This window comes from Salvelinus alpinus, chromosome 4 (assembly GCF_045679555.1).
Source record: "Salvelinus alpinus chromosome 4, SLU_Salpinus.1, whole genome shotgun sequence".
Classification (NCBI taxonomy): domain Eukaryota; kingdom Metazoa; phylum Chordata; class Actinopteri; order Salmoniformes; family Salmonidae; genus Salvelinus; species Salvelinus alpinus.
Genome location: NC_092089.1, coordinates 46,350,082 through 46,366,470, shown reverse-complemented (window position 1 = coordinate 46,366,470; position 16,389 = coordinate 46,350,082). Strand labels below are relative to the sequence as shown.

At 44.8% G+C, this 16,389-nt stretch overlaps 1 protein-coding gene across 1 annotated transcript in view; it reads left to right on the top strand.

The window, feature by feature from the left end:
• Positions 1-11,593, top strand: part of LOC139573741 (myotubularin-related protein 11-like) — a 32,982-nt gene extending 21,389 nt beyond the window's left edge. Inside the window, exons 6-17 of the mRNA XM_071397542.1 lie at positions 403-487; positions 1,826-1,973; positions 2,200-2,287; positions 2,505-2,593; positions 2,984-3,108; positions 5,194-5,272; positions 5,756-5,826; positions 6,892-7,064; positions 7,219-7,389; positions 7,704-7,922; positions 8,513-8,839; positions 9,186-11,593. Coding sequence (XP_071253643.1) covers positions 403-487; positions 1,826-1,973; positions 2,200-2,287; positions 2,505-2,593; positions 2,984-3,108; positions 5,194-5,272; positions 5,756-5,826; positions 6,892-7,064; positions 7,219-7,389; positions 7,704-7,922; positions 8,513-8,839; positions 9,186-9,620 — 2,010 coding nt within the window. The 3' untranslated portion in view covers positions 9,621-11,593. The remainder of the gene's footprint in view (positions 1-402; positions 488-1,825; positions 1,974-2,199; positions 2,288-2,504; positions 2,594-2,983; positions 3,109-5,193; positions 5,273-5,755; positions 5,827-6,891; positions 7,065-7,218; positions 7,390-7,703; positions 7,923-8,512; positions 8,840-9,185) is intronic.
• Positions 11,594-16,389: the final 4,796 nt, after the last annotated feature.

The window sequence follows — 16,389 nt, the reverse complement described above, 5'->3', positions numbered from 1 at the left end:
TAGTCTGTGTGTACTGTAGATTGATGAGGAAAACATTTTCATCCATTTTAGAATAAGGCTGTAACGTAACAAAATGTGTAAAATGTCAAGGGGTCTGAATGCACTTTCCAAATGCACTGTACTCTATGTCAGCATGTGTGTGTGTATATTTTAGTATACGAGTCCTTGTGATTAAATACAAAATGACCTTTAAAGCACATTTATAATAATTACCATGTAGCATGCCCAGCGTCTCCTTATTTGAAGGTTGACTTCAGAGGGTTGTGATTTGAGTCAAATGGCTATTAGAGAAACTGATGTGTCTGCTAGGTCATTGTGATCATGCATACAGGGTCTCCCTCTATGTTGAAAGCTGATGCACTTTGTCATGCTGATCAGCAGAGTCTTGTTGTTCCTCCTCAGATAACGTACACCATTGCCAAGACCTACCAGCCTCTGAAGCCAGGGACTGTCCTCTCCTTCCAGAACGCAGCCCTGGGGAGTGTTGGTGAGTCACACACATGCTGGAATACTTTATTAAAAAAGTCACATTGAAGAGAGTACATTCTGAGTACAAATAACTGAAGTATTTTAAAGGTCATACAGATACTTGGAATAATTTCTTCATGAGTCATTCATACACCCGCACACAAACAAATACACACACACACACACACACACACACACACACATCTATTTTTGTCCGAAGGGTTATGGGGCTGAAAATAATTGCTATTGCAGGCAGGCCCTTGATAAGATCTCAAGCTTACAGGTATTCTCTCTGGCTCTCAAAGATCCCCCCCAAAATAAAGAACATACTGTTTTTTATACAGTGCACTGAAGCTCTTCACATATTGAAAGCATTAGAGGGGTTTGTTAGACATACAAGTTAGAAACTGTATTATTGTATTTCTTTTGTATTACATGGTAAAAAGGTTGGACCTTTTATGTCATCAAACATTTGAAAAAGAATATATGATATATATATATATCTCAACTGAAAGTTACAGGTGCAGACACAAAATATAAAACATGTAGCTGCCAACTAAGAAGTCACTTGGTTTTCACCATTACAGTGAATATCTGACTGGACAGAACATACTGTATACAGAAACATGAGCCACTACTATACACCATGCTAATATGTAATGCTATTCAATGCTACGGTACACTACACTGGCCAGGATACATCCAGCTAGCTCTCAGGCAGCTCTAATGATAAGCTATCTGAAACATCACCCTGCTGAACCCTGTCAAAGGTTCAAGTGTGGTCAGGATGTGTTCAGTTCAGGTCTATACACCAAACAACTGCAAACTCCTGACCTACAACCATTCTATTCTAGCTGAATAGAATAGCATTAAAGATACACTATACAGAAATCGCTCAGCCCTTTCCTGGTTGCTAAAATTCTAATAGTTCCCCTAATTTCAATTAATGTGACAAAACAAGCAAGTATCGGGGCGAGAATAAGGTACCATGTAAACCGCTGTGAAATATATTTTACATAACCAAAAATATAGTTATTTCAGCTGTTTGAAGCTGGTGTACAAAACCGAAAGTAAAAACTAAACTTAAGAACGGGAACCATAGAAATAGCACACATAGAACAGATCTACCGTTTCTTACACTTGCTTTTAATGAGAATGACAGATCTATAACACACATTTCTATGTGAATTTCATCGGATTGCCCAAAAAGTTACATAATGCAGCTTTAAACGGGATATTAAATTGTATTAATAGTGATACACATCAAATCAGCATAACCAATGTTTCAGTGTGTCAAGGAAAGCTTCTCTCAAGGAAAGCTACATTTCTCCACCACCCCCTCTCTCTTCCCCCCCAGAGATGAAGCAGCTTCTAAGCAACCGTAGGCGTGACGCCCAGATGAACTGGTTTGATAGTTTGTCGGACTGGGAGCAGGAGCTAGAGAGGACCGGGGCTTGCAGCTGGAGGGTCAGCTCTGTCAATGACCGCTTTGAGATGTCCACCAGGTAGCCTATACACCCACCATCTGACGCTTCCTGGTGGTTAACCTGTTTGGAACTTTATTAGTGGAAAATATCAAATACATGATATAGTTGCCCACTCTGGTCCTGTTAGTGTTGGGTTGGAACAGAAGCCTGCGCACACTGTGCACCTGGTGTATAGTCAGTGTCCTAGCCCAAATGTCCATTAAACTTGCAATGGTTAATGTCATTTTTTCCTATTTCATGTCAGTCTGCCCAAGTTCAACGTGGTCCCTCAGAAAGTTCTGGACACTGAGCTGAAGAAGACCTTTGCCCACTTCAACGAGGGACGCATTCCTGTAAGTAGAACTCTAACACTCATCAATATCAGTCATTCCTGAAAGTAGAACTCCACCACTCATCATATGACCCCACAATATCAGTCATGTCAGAAAACGCAGTTAAAATCTCATGCCCTGGTCACTAAGAACTCATACAGGGATTTCAAAACATATCCAAAAACCATTACTATTGAGACCACGTTGTGTCTAAATCTGTGTGACTGTTGTCGTCCAGCGCTGGTGTTGGCGACATCCTCGGGGCAGTGACCTGCTACGGATGGCCAGCTTCCAGAACAACATCTACCATGAGAAGGATGACATCAGGTGTGTGTGCATGTTTGTGTGTGTGTGTGTGTGTGTGTGAGAGAGAGAGAGAGAGAGAGAGAGACAGAGGAAGATAGAGAGAGATAAACATAGTAATACTGTTGTTGTTCATTTTTATGCCAAAGGCAATTGCTTCACATCAGAATTTTTACGTCAAAACTAACCTGTAATCATGTACATGTTACCCGGCCATTCCTGAGATGGGACAGGTTAGCAGGCTATCGTTGAATGCTATTCCTTGTGCATGTCTGAGACAGTGCTTAGACTGGGGGCAAAGACAGTTTACTAGCCCTGGCCTATGGTTACAAAGTAATGGAATGTGACATGTCTAATCACAGAGAATAATGCTAAGGGGTCCCTGTCTGTCTGTCCTATGGGGTGTTACTGTAGGAACCTGGAGTTGATCCTGTTTGGGGGCCAGTCTCTATGTGTGGTGGTGGAGCTGGGAGACGAGATGCCTTCACCCACAGACATACAGCTGGCACACACCCGCCTACGGGCTCTGTGTCTGGGAGGTCAGTACAAACCATCTGCACCTTTTGGAAGGACAAGTGTATTAGTCTGTGTTTTAATGTACCTGACAAAGACCCACACTGGATAAAATGTTGGTCAAAATGTTGCTACAGTGCATTTAAACATAGGAGTGTATTCTGTTTTCGTTTCACATGATAGCCTGATAGACATTTGATTGGGGTTGCCAGTTTCATTGACAAGCCCTCCCCTTGCCTCTCCCGTGACGTCTTTTTTATTTGTTGACAAATTCATTCGCTTTAGCACAGGTTTTACACCGCATCTATGGAGGGGCACTCTAGCCCTGAGGGACAGTGGGCATGCAGATTTTATAGAGGACATAAAGTGGTGTTAATCTATTTCCATGTGCTTCCCATTACAATGTTACTGAGACAGAGATGGTAGGTTAGTAGAGATCACATCCAGATGACAAGACCCCAGACACCAATTTACCTCCTGAAATTACGGATTTGGATTCAATTGGATCCTCAATAAATCAATGTATACCCCCTCATATAAGCGTACACCAGTGGTGTAAAAATACTTTAAAGTACTACTCTATCTGGCAGTCTCACTAAACACAAATGCTTAATTTGTAAATTATGTTTGAGTGTTGAACTGTGCCCCTGGCTATCCATAAATAAAAAAACAAGAAAATCGTGTTGTCTGGTTTGCTTAATATAAGAAATGTTTAATGATTTATACTTTTACTTTTGATACTTAAGTACATTTCAAACCAAATACTTTTAGACTTTTACTCAAGTAGTATTTTACTGGGGGATTTTCACTTTTACTTGAGTCATTTTCTTTCAAGGTATCTTTACTTTTACGCAAGTATGAAAATTGGGTACTTTTCCCACCACTGGCATACACTACTCATTTAAAAAATAAAATGTATTTTTATTTCACCTTTATTTAACCAGGAAGGCCAGTTGAGAACAAGTTCTCATTTACAACTGCGACCTGGTCAAGATAAAGCAAAGCAGTGCGACAAAAACAACAACACGGAGTTACACATAAACAAATGTACAGTCAATAACACAATAGAAAAATCTATGTACAGTGTGTGCAAATTTAGAATATTAGGGAGGTAAGGCAATAAATAGGCCACAGAGGTGAAATAATTACAATTTAGCATTAACTCTGGAGTGATAGATGATGATGTGCAAGTAGAGATACTGGGGTGCAAAAAGATAACAATATGGGGATGAAGTAGTTGGGTGTGCTATTTACAGATTGGCTGTGTACAGGTACAGTGATCGCAAAGCTGCTCTGACAGCTGATGCTTAAAGTTAGAGAGTCTCCAGCTTCAGTGCTTTTTGCAATTCGTTCCTGTCATTGGCAGCAGAGAACTGGAAGGAAAGGCGACCAAATGAGGTGTTGGCTTTGGGATGACCAGTGAAATATACCTGCTGGAGCGTGTGCTACGGGTGGGTGTTGCTATGGTGACCAGTGAGCTGAGATAAGGCGGGGCTTTACCTAGCAAAGACTTATAGATGACCTGGATCCAGTGGGTTTGGCGACGAATATGTAGCGATATGCGAATTTTACGATATGTGAGCACCATGTGATGGTGGCGTGTTTTTCCTGACGCTTCTTCCTGTAATGCTGTGAGAAGTCAAAAAAGCTATGAGAGACTGTTTATGTAGACTAGGAGACAACTAGTTTCCTAGACAACACCCTCTCTGTTGTGCTGATGTGGAGTTCACATTGTCAAGGCAGGGCACACCACAGGTCACTGACTCCCATGGCTCACACATTGCCAACACAATGCTCACATTGTTTGGTTTATTGTGTGATACCTCTACACAAGGCTGAGGGATTTGGATCGACAACAACCACACAAATCTATGGGCCTCACTCATCATGTTTGAACTACGTTAACCTTTAAGACTTAAACAATATGTTTTCAGAAGATATTTATTTACAACCAAACTCATTTGATATGTAGCGCTATGGATCTTATTTAAAATTTCAGGTGCAATAGTATATCCTAAAACTTGTCAAATCCCCACTGTAATTTATGTACAATAAGGCTCCTTCGACAAAAACACGAACAAGGTTGCTTTGTCTTCTGTGTTGGTCCACAGACATCTCCACATCTGTGTCTGTGCCAGATGACAAATGGCTGTCTACGCTGGAGAGCACTCATTGGCTGGACTACACCAGGTGAGAGGTCCTGATTGGCTTCTCATCAAAGCAATAAATCATCTGTAATAAATGTGCCGGGCCTACATTGATTTGGTCGATTTGTTTATGTCTACCTAGTAATGCTAGTGAATAGCCTGTAGTTCAATGTTGATGTAGTATGAATGTACCATTATAGCACATTAGCCTAGCCCTGGTTGAATATGTGGCTTTACTGTGTTACATTAGATGTAAGCAGATTTGGAATGCTCCAACATACTGTTACAGAACATACCTTTAGCATGAGGCTATAATAGTCCCACACACATGGATGTTGAATGTAGCTCTCATATATTCAATAAGTGTGGGAGCTTGTTATATCTACACAGTAGACCAAGACCTAGTGCATAGCTTTTTTACAGGCTTACACACGTGGATGTTGAAGCGTCTATGTGCTGAAACTAGCTAGAACTGATAGTAGCATAGCGTTAGCCTGATTCGCATGCTGCTCTGCTCCCACCCCAGGTGCTGTCTGAGGAAAGCTGCTGAGGTGGCCTGCCTGCTCCGCGGAGGTCACCTGACCGTGGTGCTTCAAGGTGAGTCCCGTGATGAGGGCTAAGCAGTACCGAATATTCAATCCGTTCATTTATTATTCACGCTGCATCCCTCATTAAAGCGGCATTAGGGCTTACCCTGAAGGAGACTCGTACTTTAGAAGCACTACTCTACCAGGACACTAATACAGCAGGTGGTAAGTCTATTGTGCCTGGTGAGATTGTGTTATGATTGTGTGCCATATTGTCATGCTGACTGGCTCACTTAGTTGTGGAAGTTTACTGTAGTGTGTTGGAAGTTCAAGGTGGGTGCCAGTCTGTCTGTTTCTGTTTTAGCCAGCTTGTGATTGTCTTGCCACACAAGGCAAGGACGTAACGAACTAGCGATGTTGAACATAAATAGTCTGGCACCCAGGCTGGAGCCCACAGCCTTGGAGAGATAAGTGAGTGTAATACAACAGTCTATAATGAGAGAGAACAGTATTATGGCAAAGCTGCAGACGTTCTTGACTAAGTACAACTATGTTCATACATTATTATTACATGACTCCATGTACTGACACATATAATTGGTCTGTGAGAGTCAGTCCTAGTCTGTTGATACCTAAGGTAGCTACCACAGACTGAAAAGTCAACAGAACTCTGTGTCACATGAATAATGGCTGCTACTGCTCTGTGATTTTCCCTTCCCCCATATGAGTTGTGTTGCCTGGCCAGCCTCAAGTGGGCTTTTTGGAGAAGAGGGTTGCATATCACCCCCCTAAAACCACAGAGCTGACAGTGTCCTGAACACAAGTAAATGACTGGAGAAATGACCCAATGGTATTTTCAGACAGGCCCAGCCAACACTCCCTCCTGCCTGTGGTTAGAAAAAACCTGCCAACCAGATGTGGGTATTTGGGAGAAGTTCTATTCTTGTCCACAGGGGGACACGTTTTGTGAGAATGAAAGGGCTGTTGTGAGACTGTGGCATTTGGATTGTCATGTTGTGTTGTTTTTTTTATACACTTATCTTATCCTTTGATATCTGAGCCCTGAATATGTGTTCTGTTACTGTATTCAGTTACAAATGACTACTGATGGTCTATTTCCTCCTGTTGTGTGCAGAGGCGGAAGACCGGGACATGACCTGTGTGGTGTCCAGTCTGGTCCAGGTGATGTGTGACCCCCACTGCAGGACCAGGGTGGGCTTCCAGGGTCTGGTGCAGAAGGAGTGGGTGATGGCCGGACACCGCTTCCTCAGCCGCATCAACTACCACAGGGACAGCGACAAGGAAGAGGTGAGAGGATAAGCTGTCACCTATCAGTTAACTCACCTATCAGTGGTCATGGAGGAAAAAACTATTTGCATTAGGACACAGTGTTTAATGCCAGTCATTTGTCTGTGGTGATCTTTCTCCCATCTTTCTTAACCCTGTGTTTTGTCCCCACTAGGCACCAGTGTTCCTGCTCTTCCTGGACTGTGTGTGGCAGCTATGGGTCCAGTATCCGTCCCGCTTCCAGCTGACAGGGGACTTCCTGCTGGCCCTCCATGACAGCTTCCACCTGCCCCTCTTCAGCAGTTTTCTGGCCAACTGCCACAGGGAGAGGTGCAAACGCTCACAGGTAGGCCACTGTTCAGCAACACCACCGCTAATGCTGAAGCTGTAGTACTAGACAAGATACACTGTAGGTATGCTACCCTAGGCTAACATGGAAAAAGTTGGAAATACCTGTATCAAAGTTTGAAAGTCGTAAATTCTGTAAACCATCTTAGATTAAAGCGGTTGATTTGCGAGGCGAGTCCACGTCATTTTCAATCCCACACATGCATCAGCTCAGATTGTCTTCAACGATAACTCTTGAATGAGCTCAGATTGAATCAGACGAATCACTGTTCTCTCACCTCTTCTTCCTCCATCCCTTCCTGTCTCTCCCAGAACCTATCCCAGAGTTACACTCCAGTGAACGGCTGGAGAGACGTGGTACCCAGGGGCTCCTTCCCGGACTCCTCAGACCCCCCTCTGCCCCCTGTGTGGGACTGGGCTCTGCAGTACAGCAGCCAGAGACGGGAACGTTTCACCCAGCCAGTGTCTATGCCCGCCCTGCCACAGCCCCTATTCAACGGCAACCTCAACACCAACCCTGAGGCACACAGGGTAGGAGAGAGAGGATGTTGTTATGGGGTATACAGCCAGGCGCTAGGAGTGTGAAAAGCACAATATAAATGCAAATCATGCATGTTTGAGTGCTTGCTATTTTAATGAGCTCTTGTCTTACAAAAGCCACCCCGCTCTCACTCACACACACACACACACACACACACACACACACACACACACACACACACACACACACACACACACACACACACACAAATATTAATGGCCATGATGAGGGAAGAGCACAAGCCCACTGCACCTCCGTGTGGTAGGTCTCAGTATTGCAACATGCTTAATTATATATTTTCTTTTAACCTTTATTTAACTAGGCAAGTCAGTTAAGAACAAATTCTTATTTACAGTGACGGCCTAAGAACAGTGGGTTAACTCCCTTGTTCAGGGGCAGTACGACAGATTTTTACCTTGTCAGCTCGGGGGTTTGATCCAGCTAGCTTTCGGTTACTGGCCCAACGCTCTAACCATTCAGCTACCTGCCGCCCTTAAGGTACATAAGGGATATTTAAACGTATTAATCTCCATCTATCTCTTCCTCCCTATTTCTCTCTTCTCTCCCCTCCCTCTCTCAGCTGAGTGACAGCGCACCAGGCTCTGTGTTCCTGCTCTCCAGGGGCTCCTTCTCCTGCTCTGCTAACCTCCTGCCCTGGCGCAGCGGAGGGGGCTCAGGCGTCTACCGGAAGAGCCACCGGAGAGGGGGGTCCTCCTCAGAGAACCTGCCGGGCCTGGAGAGGCTTCTGAAGGCCTGGGCCCTCACAGAGCTCCCCCAGGGCCACACCACCACCATAGCCGGTCTCCAGGTGCCCCTGGACCCCTATGAGCCTCTGCTGCCCTTGCTCCTGGGGCCCTGCTTAGGTGTGTGGAGAGACTGCTACCTCCGTGGGGCTCTTCATGCTCAGGTACATAGGGAAGGAGGATCATTCTCACTATTATACAGAGCCTAAAACACTGTTGCCATGGGGATGTTTATAATAGCCTACTCTACTGGTATGTGGGTGGGAGATCAAAATGAACTTTGAACTCTGTATCTGAAAAAGGATTTCAACTAGAGGTATTGCATAAAAAAATGTAGTAAGAAATTGAAATTAATATTTTTATTCAACTGAATAGTTGATGCAACGTTGTACTGGACAAGCTTCTAATTTTTGCTGGTCACATCAGAAACTACAATTAGTTCATCATGGATGGCTGTAGTCATGATGGTGTTATAAACTAACAGAAAACCTGGCCATGTTGTGCCCTCAGGCTTTCTCCCACCCCATCTCCTCATCCACCCAGCACCCAGTGGAACAGCTAGCCTGGGAGGTCCAGCAGCTTAGAGACAAGCTGGCTTTGGCCTCCAGCCCCACTAACACAGTCCCAGCCAAGACACAGGAGCCCCGTCGGACAGACTCCAACCTCAACCAGAACACCAACAACAGCACCTTCCTCTTCCCAGCCTGCAGACCGCCTGGGCCGGTTGTCTCCAGAACCACGCCCCCTATCTTGAACCTCCAACCCAGGGTTCCTCCAGCTTCCCCTGCCCCTCTATCTAGACCTGGCCACAGAGACAGCAGCAAGCACACATTCCTATTTGGCCACCCATCCTCTTCAGAGGCCCGTCCAGACCAGCGTTACTTCCCCGCGCCCAATAATAATGCCAAGCTGCCCAAGAGCAACGGTCCTTCACTGGGTTCCTGAGCTCTGGGTGTCCGCTGTAAGTTAGCACAAATGGTACAAACTGTTCCTCCTGGCTCAGAACTCTAGAACCTATACACACCCTCCAAGACTCGATTTCCTTCCCCGACACATGATGTCTGGGTGGAACCTGATGTGATTTTCCTGTCAAGGCCTGTTTGAGGGGCTTTGAGGCCATAACAAGACGAGGAGAGTCATGTACTGAGCAGGGAGGAGAGACTAAACTGCAGTAATAATGCATTGAGCAGTGCAAAGCACAAATAGTATTTGAAATGTTTCTGAAAGATTGTTTTACTTGTAACAAATTGTCTGTTTTACTGAATATGACACCCAAACTGATGGTCTGGTCAGCATTCCCTAAGAACGTATTGGTGTTTCTAAAAGCAGCAAGCTATTACCCAAAATGAATAAGGGCTGATGATGATTGATGAGCTAATGACATGAGAGCACAAATAATGAGCCGTTGGCTGAAATATGGAATCAAATACTTCTATTGATCAGACTTCAGCTGTTTTTAGAATCATGATTTCAACTGAGTGACAACCTTCATTCTTGACCAGACAGCTATAATAGGACTGTTGTCCTGACTCTTCGGCCCTTTTGAGTGACAATGACCCCCAATTCCAAAACCAACTCAGCCTTGAGAGGAAAAATACAGAGAGCTGTTCACCAAGTAAACACTAGGGACAGACATTGGCGTCACAAAAAAACATGCAGTTTTAACTCCAGGCATTTTGTCCAGTAAATTTGATCTGGAATTTAGGCCACTGGAGCTATTTTGATACTGTTCCCATATCTTTATACTTGCATGCATGCTAGTAGTGAACAATGAGAGGCATAAGCTGAGTTGTATGACTCTGTATCATAACCCTGTTATTCAGAATATGGCCATGGTCAGTTAATATTGCTGTAAGTGTGCATGATTGAGGTAAAAGTGCTATTATTCTTATGGTCTGTGCATCTCTATTGAGAGTTCTAAGTATTATTGACCAACTTTGGTTGCGTATGAATTTCAGAATATTTAACGATACATTTTTAAGTGGTCGTGACCAAGATGAGTATTACTCTTTTTTTTCCCCTTATGGTGTCATTGTGCAAACCATAAGTTCTGATGGTTCATATTTATAATTCACTTTTATTTGGTTCTTCTAGATGTAGCTTTTTTAAGGTAAGCTACTTTTTTTCCCCCAATAGTGTATTTTTTCATTACTTGTCCTGACTGCTAGTTTCGTATGCAGCTAGCTTTCAGGTCAAGGACTTCTAAATGCGTCCTTTCATTCAAAGCCCAGTGAGCTATTGGGACTGGGCTACTCAGTCCAGACAGATTGTTGTTTGTATGATGTGGATATTAAGCAGCAAATACACTGGCATGATTTCCATATACTGTAACACTCTTCAGACTACAGGGATGTACTGTATGTTTATACAAAACTAGCATTTCCATACAGAGAAGTACTTGTATTGTGTGACATCGGATGAAAGAGTTTCTGGCTGGCATACAATGTATTTCTCACTGAAATGTCTCGTTATGTTTATTATGAAATATAAAGGCTGAAGGTGGTAATGTATATGACTTACATTGGTGTACATCACTCTTGTATTACCTACAGTCATTCCTATGCCTCAGTACGAGAGCATTTTGAATTATTCAATGGCTGTAAATATTCATTTTTTGAATATCACAGCACACTGTTTGATATCAGTTACTGAATATCAGGTTGTTTGAGTTTTTGGATTTGATGCCAGTACTTTTGCGCTTGTCTTCCATGGAAAAAACACACGGTCATCACATTCCCTAATGGTATTGGCTATACAAAGAGAAAATGAAAGTCCTTTTCTGCATGCAAACCTACTTCCATACACTATTATATATTTAAATGTTTTGGTACGAATGACACAATGATTTGCCAGATGTACATATTTTTTGTATCAACATGTTAGGATCCTGATTAATAAACTATTATAAGTTCATAAAATCTTTGCTTTCAAGTTTCAAAGTTTATACGCCACGTGCACATGATACAACAGGTGTAAAACAGTACAGTTAAATTCTTACCTTGAGAGCTCTTTCCAACAATGCAATGAAAGTAATATACAGTAGATCATGGAATAAAAAAAAACAAATAAGAATAAAAACCTCAAGAACTATGACGAGAGCTAAAGAACACGAGAATGCTAGTATTTACAGTATTTACCTTATTCAATGTGCAGGGGAACTGGAGTGGTTGAGGTGTGTTTACATGAAAAGTGACTGGTAGGATAGACATGTAAACAGGAGTAATAGTGACCAGTAAGGAGGTAAGGCAATAAATAGGCCAATAGTGGCGAAGTAATTACAATTTAGCAATTTACACTAGAGTGATATATGTGCAGATTAGGATGTGCAAGTAGAAATTCTGGTGTGCAAAAGAGCAGAAAAACAAAAACAAATATGGGGATGAGGTAGGTAGTTGGTTGGATGGGCTATTTACAGATGGGCTGTGTACAGCTGCAGTGATCGGTAAGCTGCTCTGACAGCTGACGCTTAAAGTTAGTGAGGGAGATATAGGTCTCCAACTTCAGTGATTTTTGCAATTCGTTTCAGTCATCAGTCATTTGAGAACTGGAAGGAAAGGCGGCCAAAGTAGGTGTTGGCTTTGGGGGATGACCAGTTAGCCATTAAGCCTTATGGCCAGGGGATAGAAGCTGTTTAGGACTCTGTTAGTCTGAGCCATGAAGCACCTGTACCGCCTGCCAGACGGAGCATGGAAAACAGTCCATGTCTCAGGTGGCTGTAGTCTTTGGCAATTATTCAGGCCGTTCTCAGATACCGCCTGGCATGTGCGTCTTGGATGGATGGGAGCTCGCCGCCAGTGATGCGCTGAGCTGGCCGCACAACTCTCTGTAGGGCCTTCCAGTTGCAGGCAGTGATACAGTCAGGATGCTCTCAATGGTGCAGCTGTAAAAGTTTGAGGGGCCATGTCAAATCGTTTAAGCCTTCTGAGGGAGAAGAGGTGTTGCTGACCATGTTATGTCCTTAGTGATGTGGACACAGAGGAAATTGAAGCTCTTGACCCTCTTCACTGCGGCCACGTCGATGTGGATGGGGGGTGTGCACGATCAGCTCCTTGGTCTTGCTGACGTTGAGGGAGAGGTTGTTGTCCTGGCACCACCCTGCCAGTTCTCTGACGATCTCCCTGTAGGCTGTCTCATTGCTGTTGATGATCAGGCCTACCATCTTCATGTCGTCAGCAAACTTGATGATAGAGTTGGTTGTGTGTGGCCACACAGTCGTGGGTAAACAGGCAGTACAGGAAGGGGGCTAAGCACACACGTGGGGTCCCACATGTTGAGGGTCAGCGTGGCAGAGGTATTTTTGCCTACTCTCACCACCTGGGGTCAGCCCGTCAGGAAGTCCAGGATCCAGTTGAAGAGGGAGGTGTTCATTCCCAGGGTCCCGAGCTTGATAACGAGCTTGGAGGGCACTATGGTGTGAACGCTGAGCTGTAGTCGATGAACAGCATTCTCACAAGTATTCCTCTAGTCCAGGTGGGAGGGCTGTGTGGAGTGCAATTGAGATTGCCCTTGTCTGTAGATCTGTTTGGGCGGTATGCAAATTGGAGCGCGTCTAGGGTGTCTGGGATGATGGAGGTGAGATGTGCCATGACCAGCCTTTCAAAACACTTCATGATTACAGATGTTAGTGCTACAGGGCAGTAGTCATTGTGGAAGTTAACCTCAGAGTTCTTGGGAACAGGAATGATGTTGTTCACCTTGAGACATGTAGGGATTACAGACTGGAGAGGTTGAACATGACCATGAAGATGCCTGCCAGCTGGTCTGCGCATGCTCTGAGAACGCGCCCTGGAATACCGTCTGGCCCTGTGGCCTTGCGAGTGTTGACCAGATTAAAAACCTTACATCAGCCCCGGAGAGCATGAGACCCCGCCATCCCAATCCTCTGGGCCCTGTGTTATTTTTGTCAAAGTGTGCATACAATGCATTGAGTTCGTCTGGTAGAGAGGCACCATTGGATAGATCACGGCTAGGTCTACCTTTGTAGTCTGTAATGGACTGTAGCCCCTGCCACATGCGTCAGAGCCGGTGCTATAGGATTCCACCTTGTTCCTATATTGTCCTTTTGCCTGTTTGATGACTCTGCAGAGGTCGTAGTGGGACTTCATGTACACATTTGTGTCCTTAGTCGTAGCCTCTGGGTTGGCTGCGATAGCCCTGTGTGCGGTAACTCTGTCCTTTAATTTAGCGCATACCTCTGTGTTAATCCAGGGCTTTTGATTGGGGAAGCAGCCTTGCTTTTGCTGTGTCTGTGTGTGTTTGTGTTTGTGTCGGCCATGTCTACAGGCAGAAGTACGCCCCTGCTAGTGAACTGATCCTCTGGCAACCAAATCATAAAATCTAATATTTGTCACATGCGCCGAATACTACAGGTGTAGAAGGTACCGTGAAATGATTACTTACGAACCCTTAACCAACGATGCAGATTTGAGCTAAATAAACTAAAGGAAAAATAGTAACACAAAATAACAATAACTAGGATATATACAAGATGTACTAGTACCAAGTCAATGTGCAAGGGTATGGGTTAGTCAAGGTAATTGAGGTAATATGTACATGCAGGTAGAATAATAAACAGAGTAACAGCAGCATGTGATGAGTGTGAATGTATGTGTGTGTGTGGTGTCAATATGCATGTGTAGTTACAGTCCAGTGAGTGTACAATGAGCCTGTGCAAGAGTGAGTGCAAAATAATTATAATAAATAATAAAACAAGGGGGTCAACGCAAATAATCTGCGTAGCCTTTTGATTAACTGTTCAGCAGCCATATGGCTTGGGGATAGAAGCTGTTAACAAGCTTTTTGGTCCAAGACTTGGCGCTCCGGTACCGGAAGCCGTGCGGTAGCAGAGAGAACAGTCTATGACTTGGGTGGTTGGAGTCTTTAAACATTTTTAGGGCCTTCGTCTGACACCGCCTGGTATAGAGGTTCTGGATGGCTGGAAGCTCGGCCCCAGTGATGTACTGGGCCATACGCACTACCCTCTGTAGCGCCTTGCGGTCGGATGCCAAGCATTGATGCAACCAGTCAGGATCCTCTTGATGGTGCAGCTGTAGAACATTTTGAGGATCTGAGGTCCCATGCCAAATCTTTTCAGTCTCCTGCGGGGGAATATGTGTTGGTGTGTTTGGACCATGATAGGTTCTTAGTGATGTAGACACCAAGGAACGTGAAGCCATCAACCCGCTCCACTACAGCCCAGTCGATGTGAATGGGGGCGTGCTCTGCCCTTCTTTTCCTGTAGTCTATGATCAGCTCCTTTGTCTTGTTGACATTGAGGGCGAGGTTGTTGTCGTGGCACCACACTGCCAAGTCTCTGACCTCCTCCCAGTTAGATGGTTGTCTTGAAACTCCAGGCTAATCGGCAGGGGATCTCAGAGCAGCAGTGGACCCCAGAGATGCATCTGTACAGGCCCACCTCTGTGTGGACACGTCCTGGCAGCCATCAACCACTGCTCTGCTGCCTTGTGGGTTAGTCTGGTACGACAAATGCTAGGGGAGCACACCCTGAGAGAAAAGTAGCGTGCTGGCGGTGAGCGGTAGGTGGACACCGACAGTCTGGGGATCCGGCAGCCTCCTGCAGCTGTGGAAGATGCCGGACATCCTGGGTTTTCCTCCTTGCCACTGGAATTCACCTATCTACAGTGAAGTAGTGCTGTTGGGGATTGCGCACCATCAGTGGCACTTTAAATAACTTCCTTTGCGCAGATATCCACTTCTGACCTCGGTGAAGTCATCAACCGGAAACCGGACTGAAGTCTGGTGGCATGGGGTGTCTGGTGACAGGGGCAGGAGTGAATGCACCGGGATCCCTTAATCAGACCTCTGTACGCCAGCGGCACAGGACTATTATGGTCGCCAACAGTTAGGACTTGAGTGGCACCTGCTCTTGGCAGACCCCTGTGTGACTGAGCAGCCCTATTTAGGAGCCACACTGCTCACCCCAGCTGGGGAGAGGCCTAGAAATGCTGGTCTAAAAATTGCCCCCTCGCTCCATCCTGGATAGGCTACCGCACCTATCGGGAGTTCCACTCAGCAGTCAAAAAATGCAAATGAAAAAAATTCCCCTGAAACTGGCGACATGGAACATCAAAACTCTTTTGGACACTGATGATAATAGCGATAGACCCTATCGGAGAACAGCTTTGATTGGTGCAGAACTAAGGCGCTAGCATTTCGCTACACTCGCATTAACATCTGCTAACCATGTGTATGTGACAAATACAATTATTGATTTGATTTGACATCATTGACACCCGAGACCAGGTTCCTGGATGAAGGTTCCCTGAAAGAGGAGGGAGAAGGCTACACCTTCTTTTGGAAAGGTTACCCTCCGGGTGGACAACATCAGCATGGTGTGGGACTGGCAATTAAGAACAGCCTTTTACCCAGCCTCACCGAAACATATGTCTCTCCATATCCCCCCTAGCCAAGATGTGTTTTGCTACTCCTCTCAGTGCATAAGCACCAACGTTACCATCTGAAAATGAGTCAAAGGACTGCTTCTACCAGTCACTACTTGAGGCCATTCACCACATCTCCAGGAATGACAAAATCTTTCTGGTGGGTAACTTCAACGCTAGGGTGGGACAGAACAACAGGATATGGAGTGGAGTACTGGGTAGGCATGGTGTTGGCCAGGTCAATGAGAACGGCATGAGACTGCTAACTATGTGCAGAGCACGATCTCATTTTCACTAACACCTTGATCCAGCAG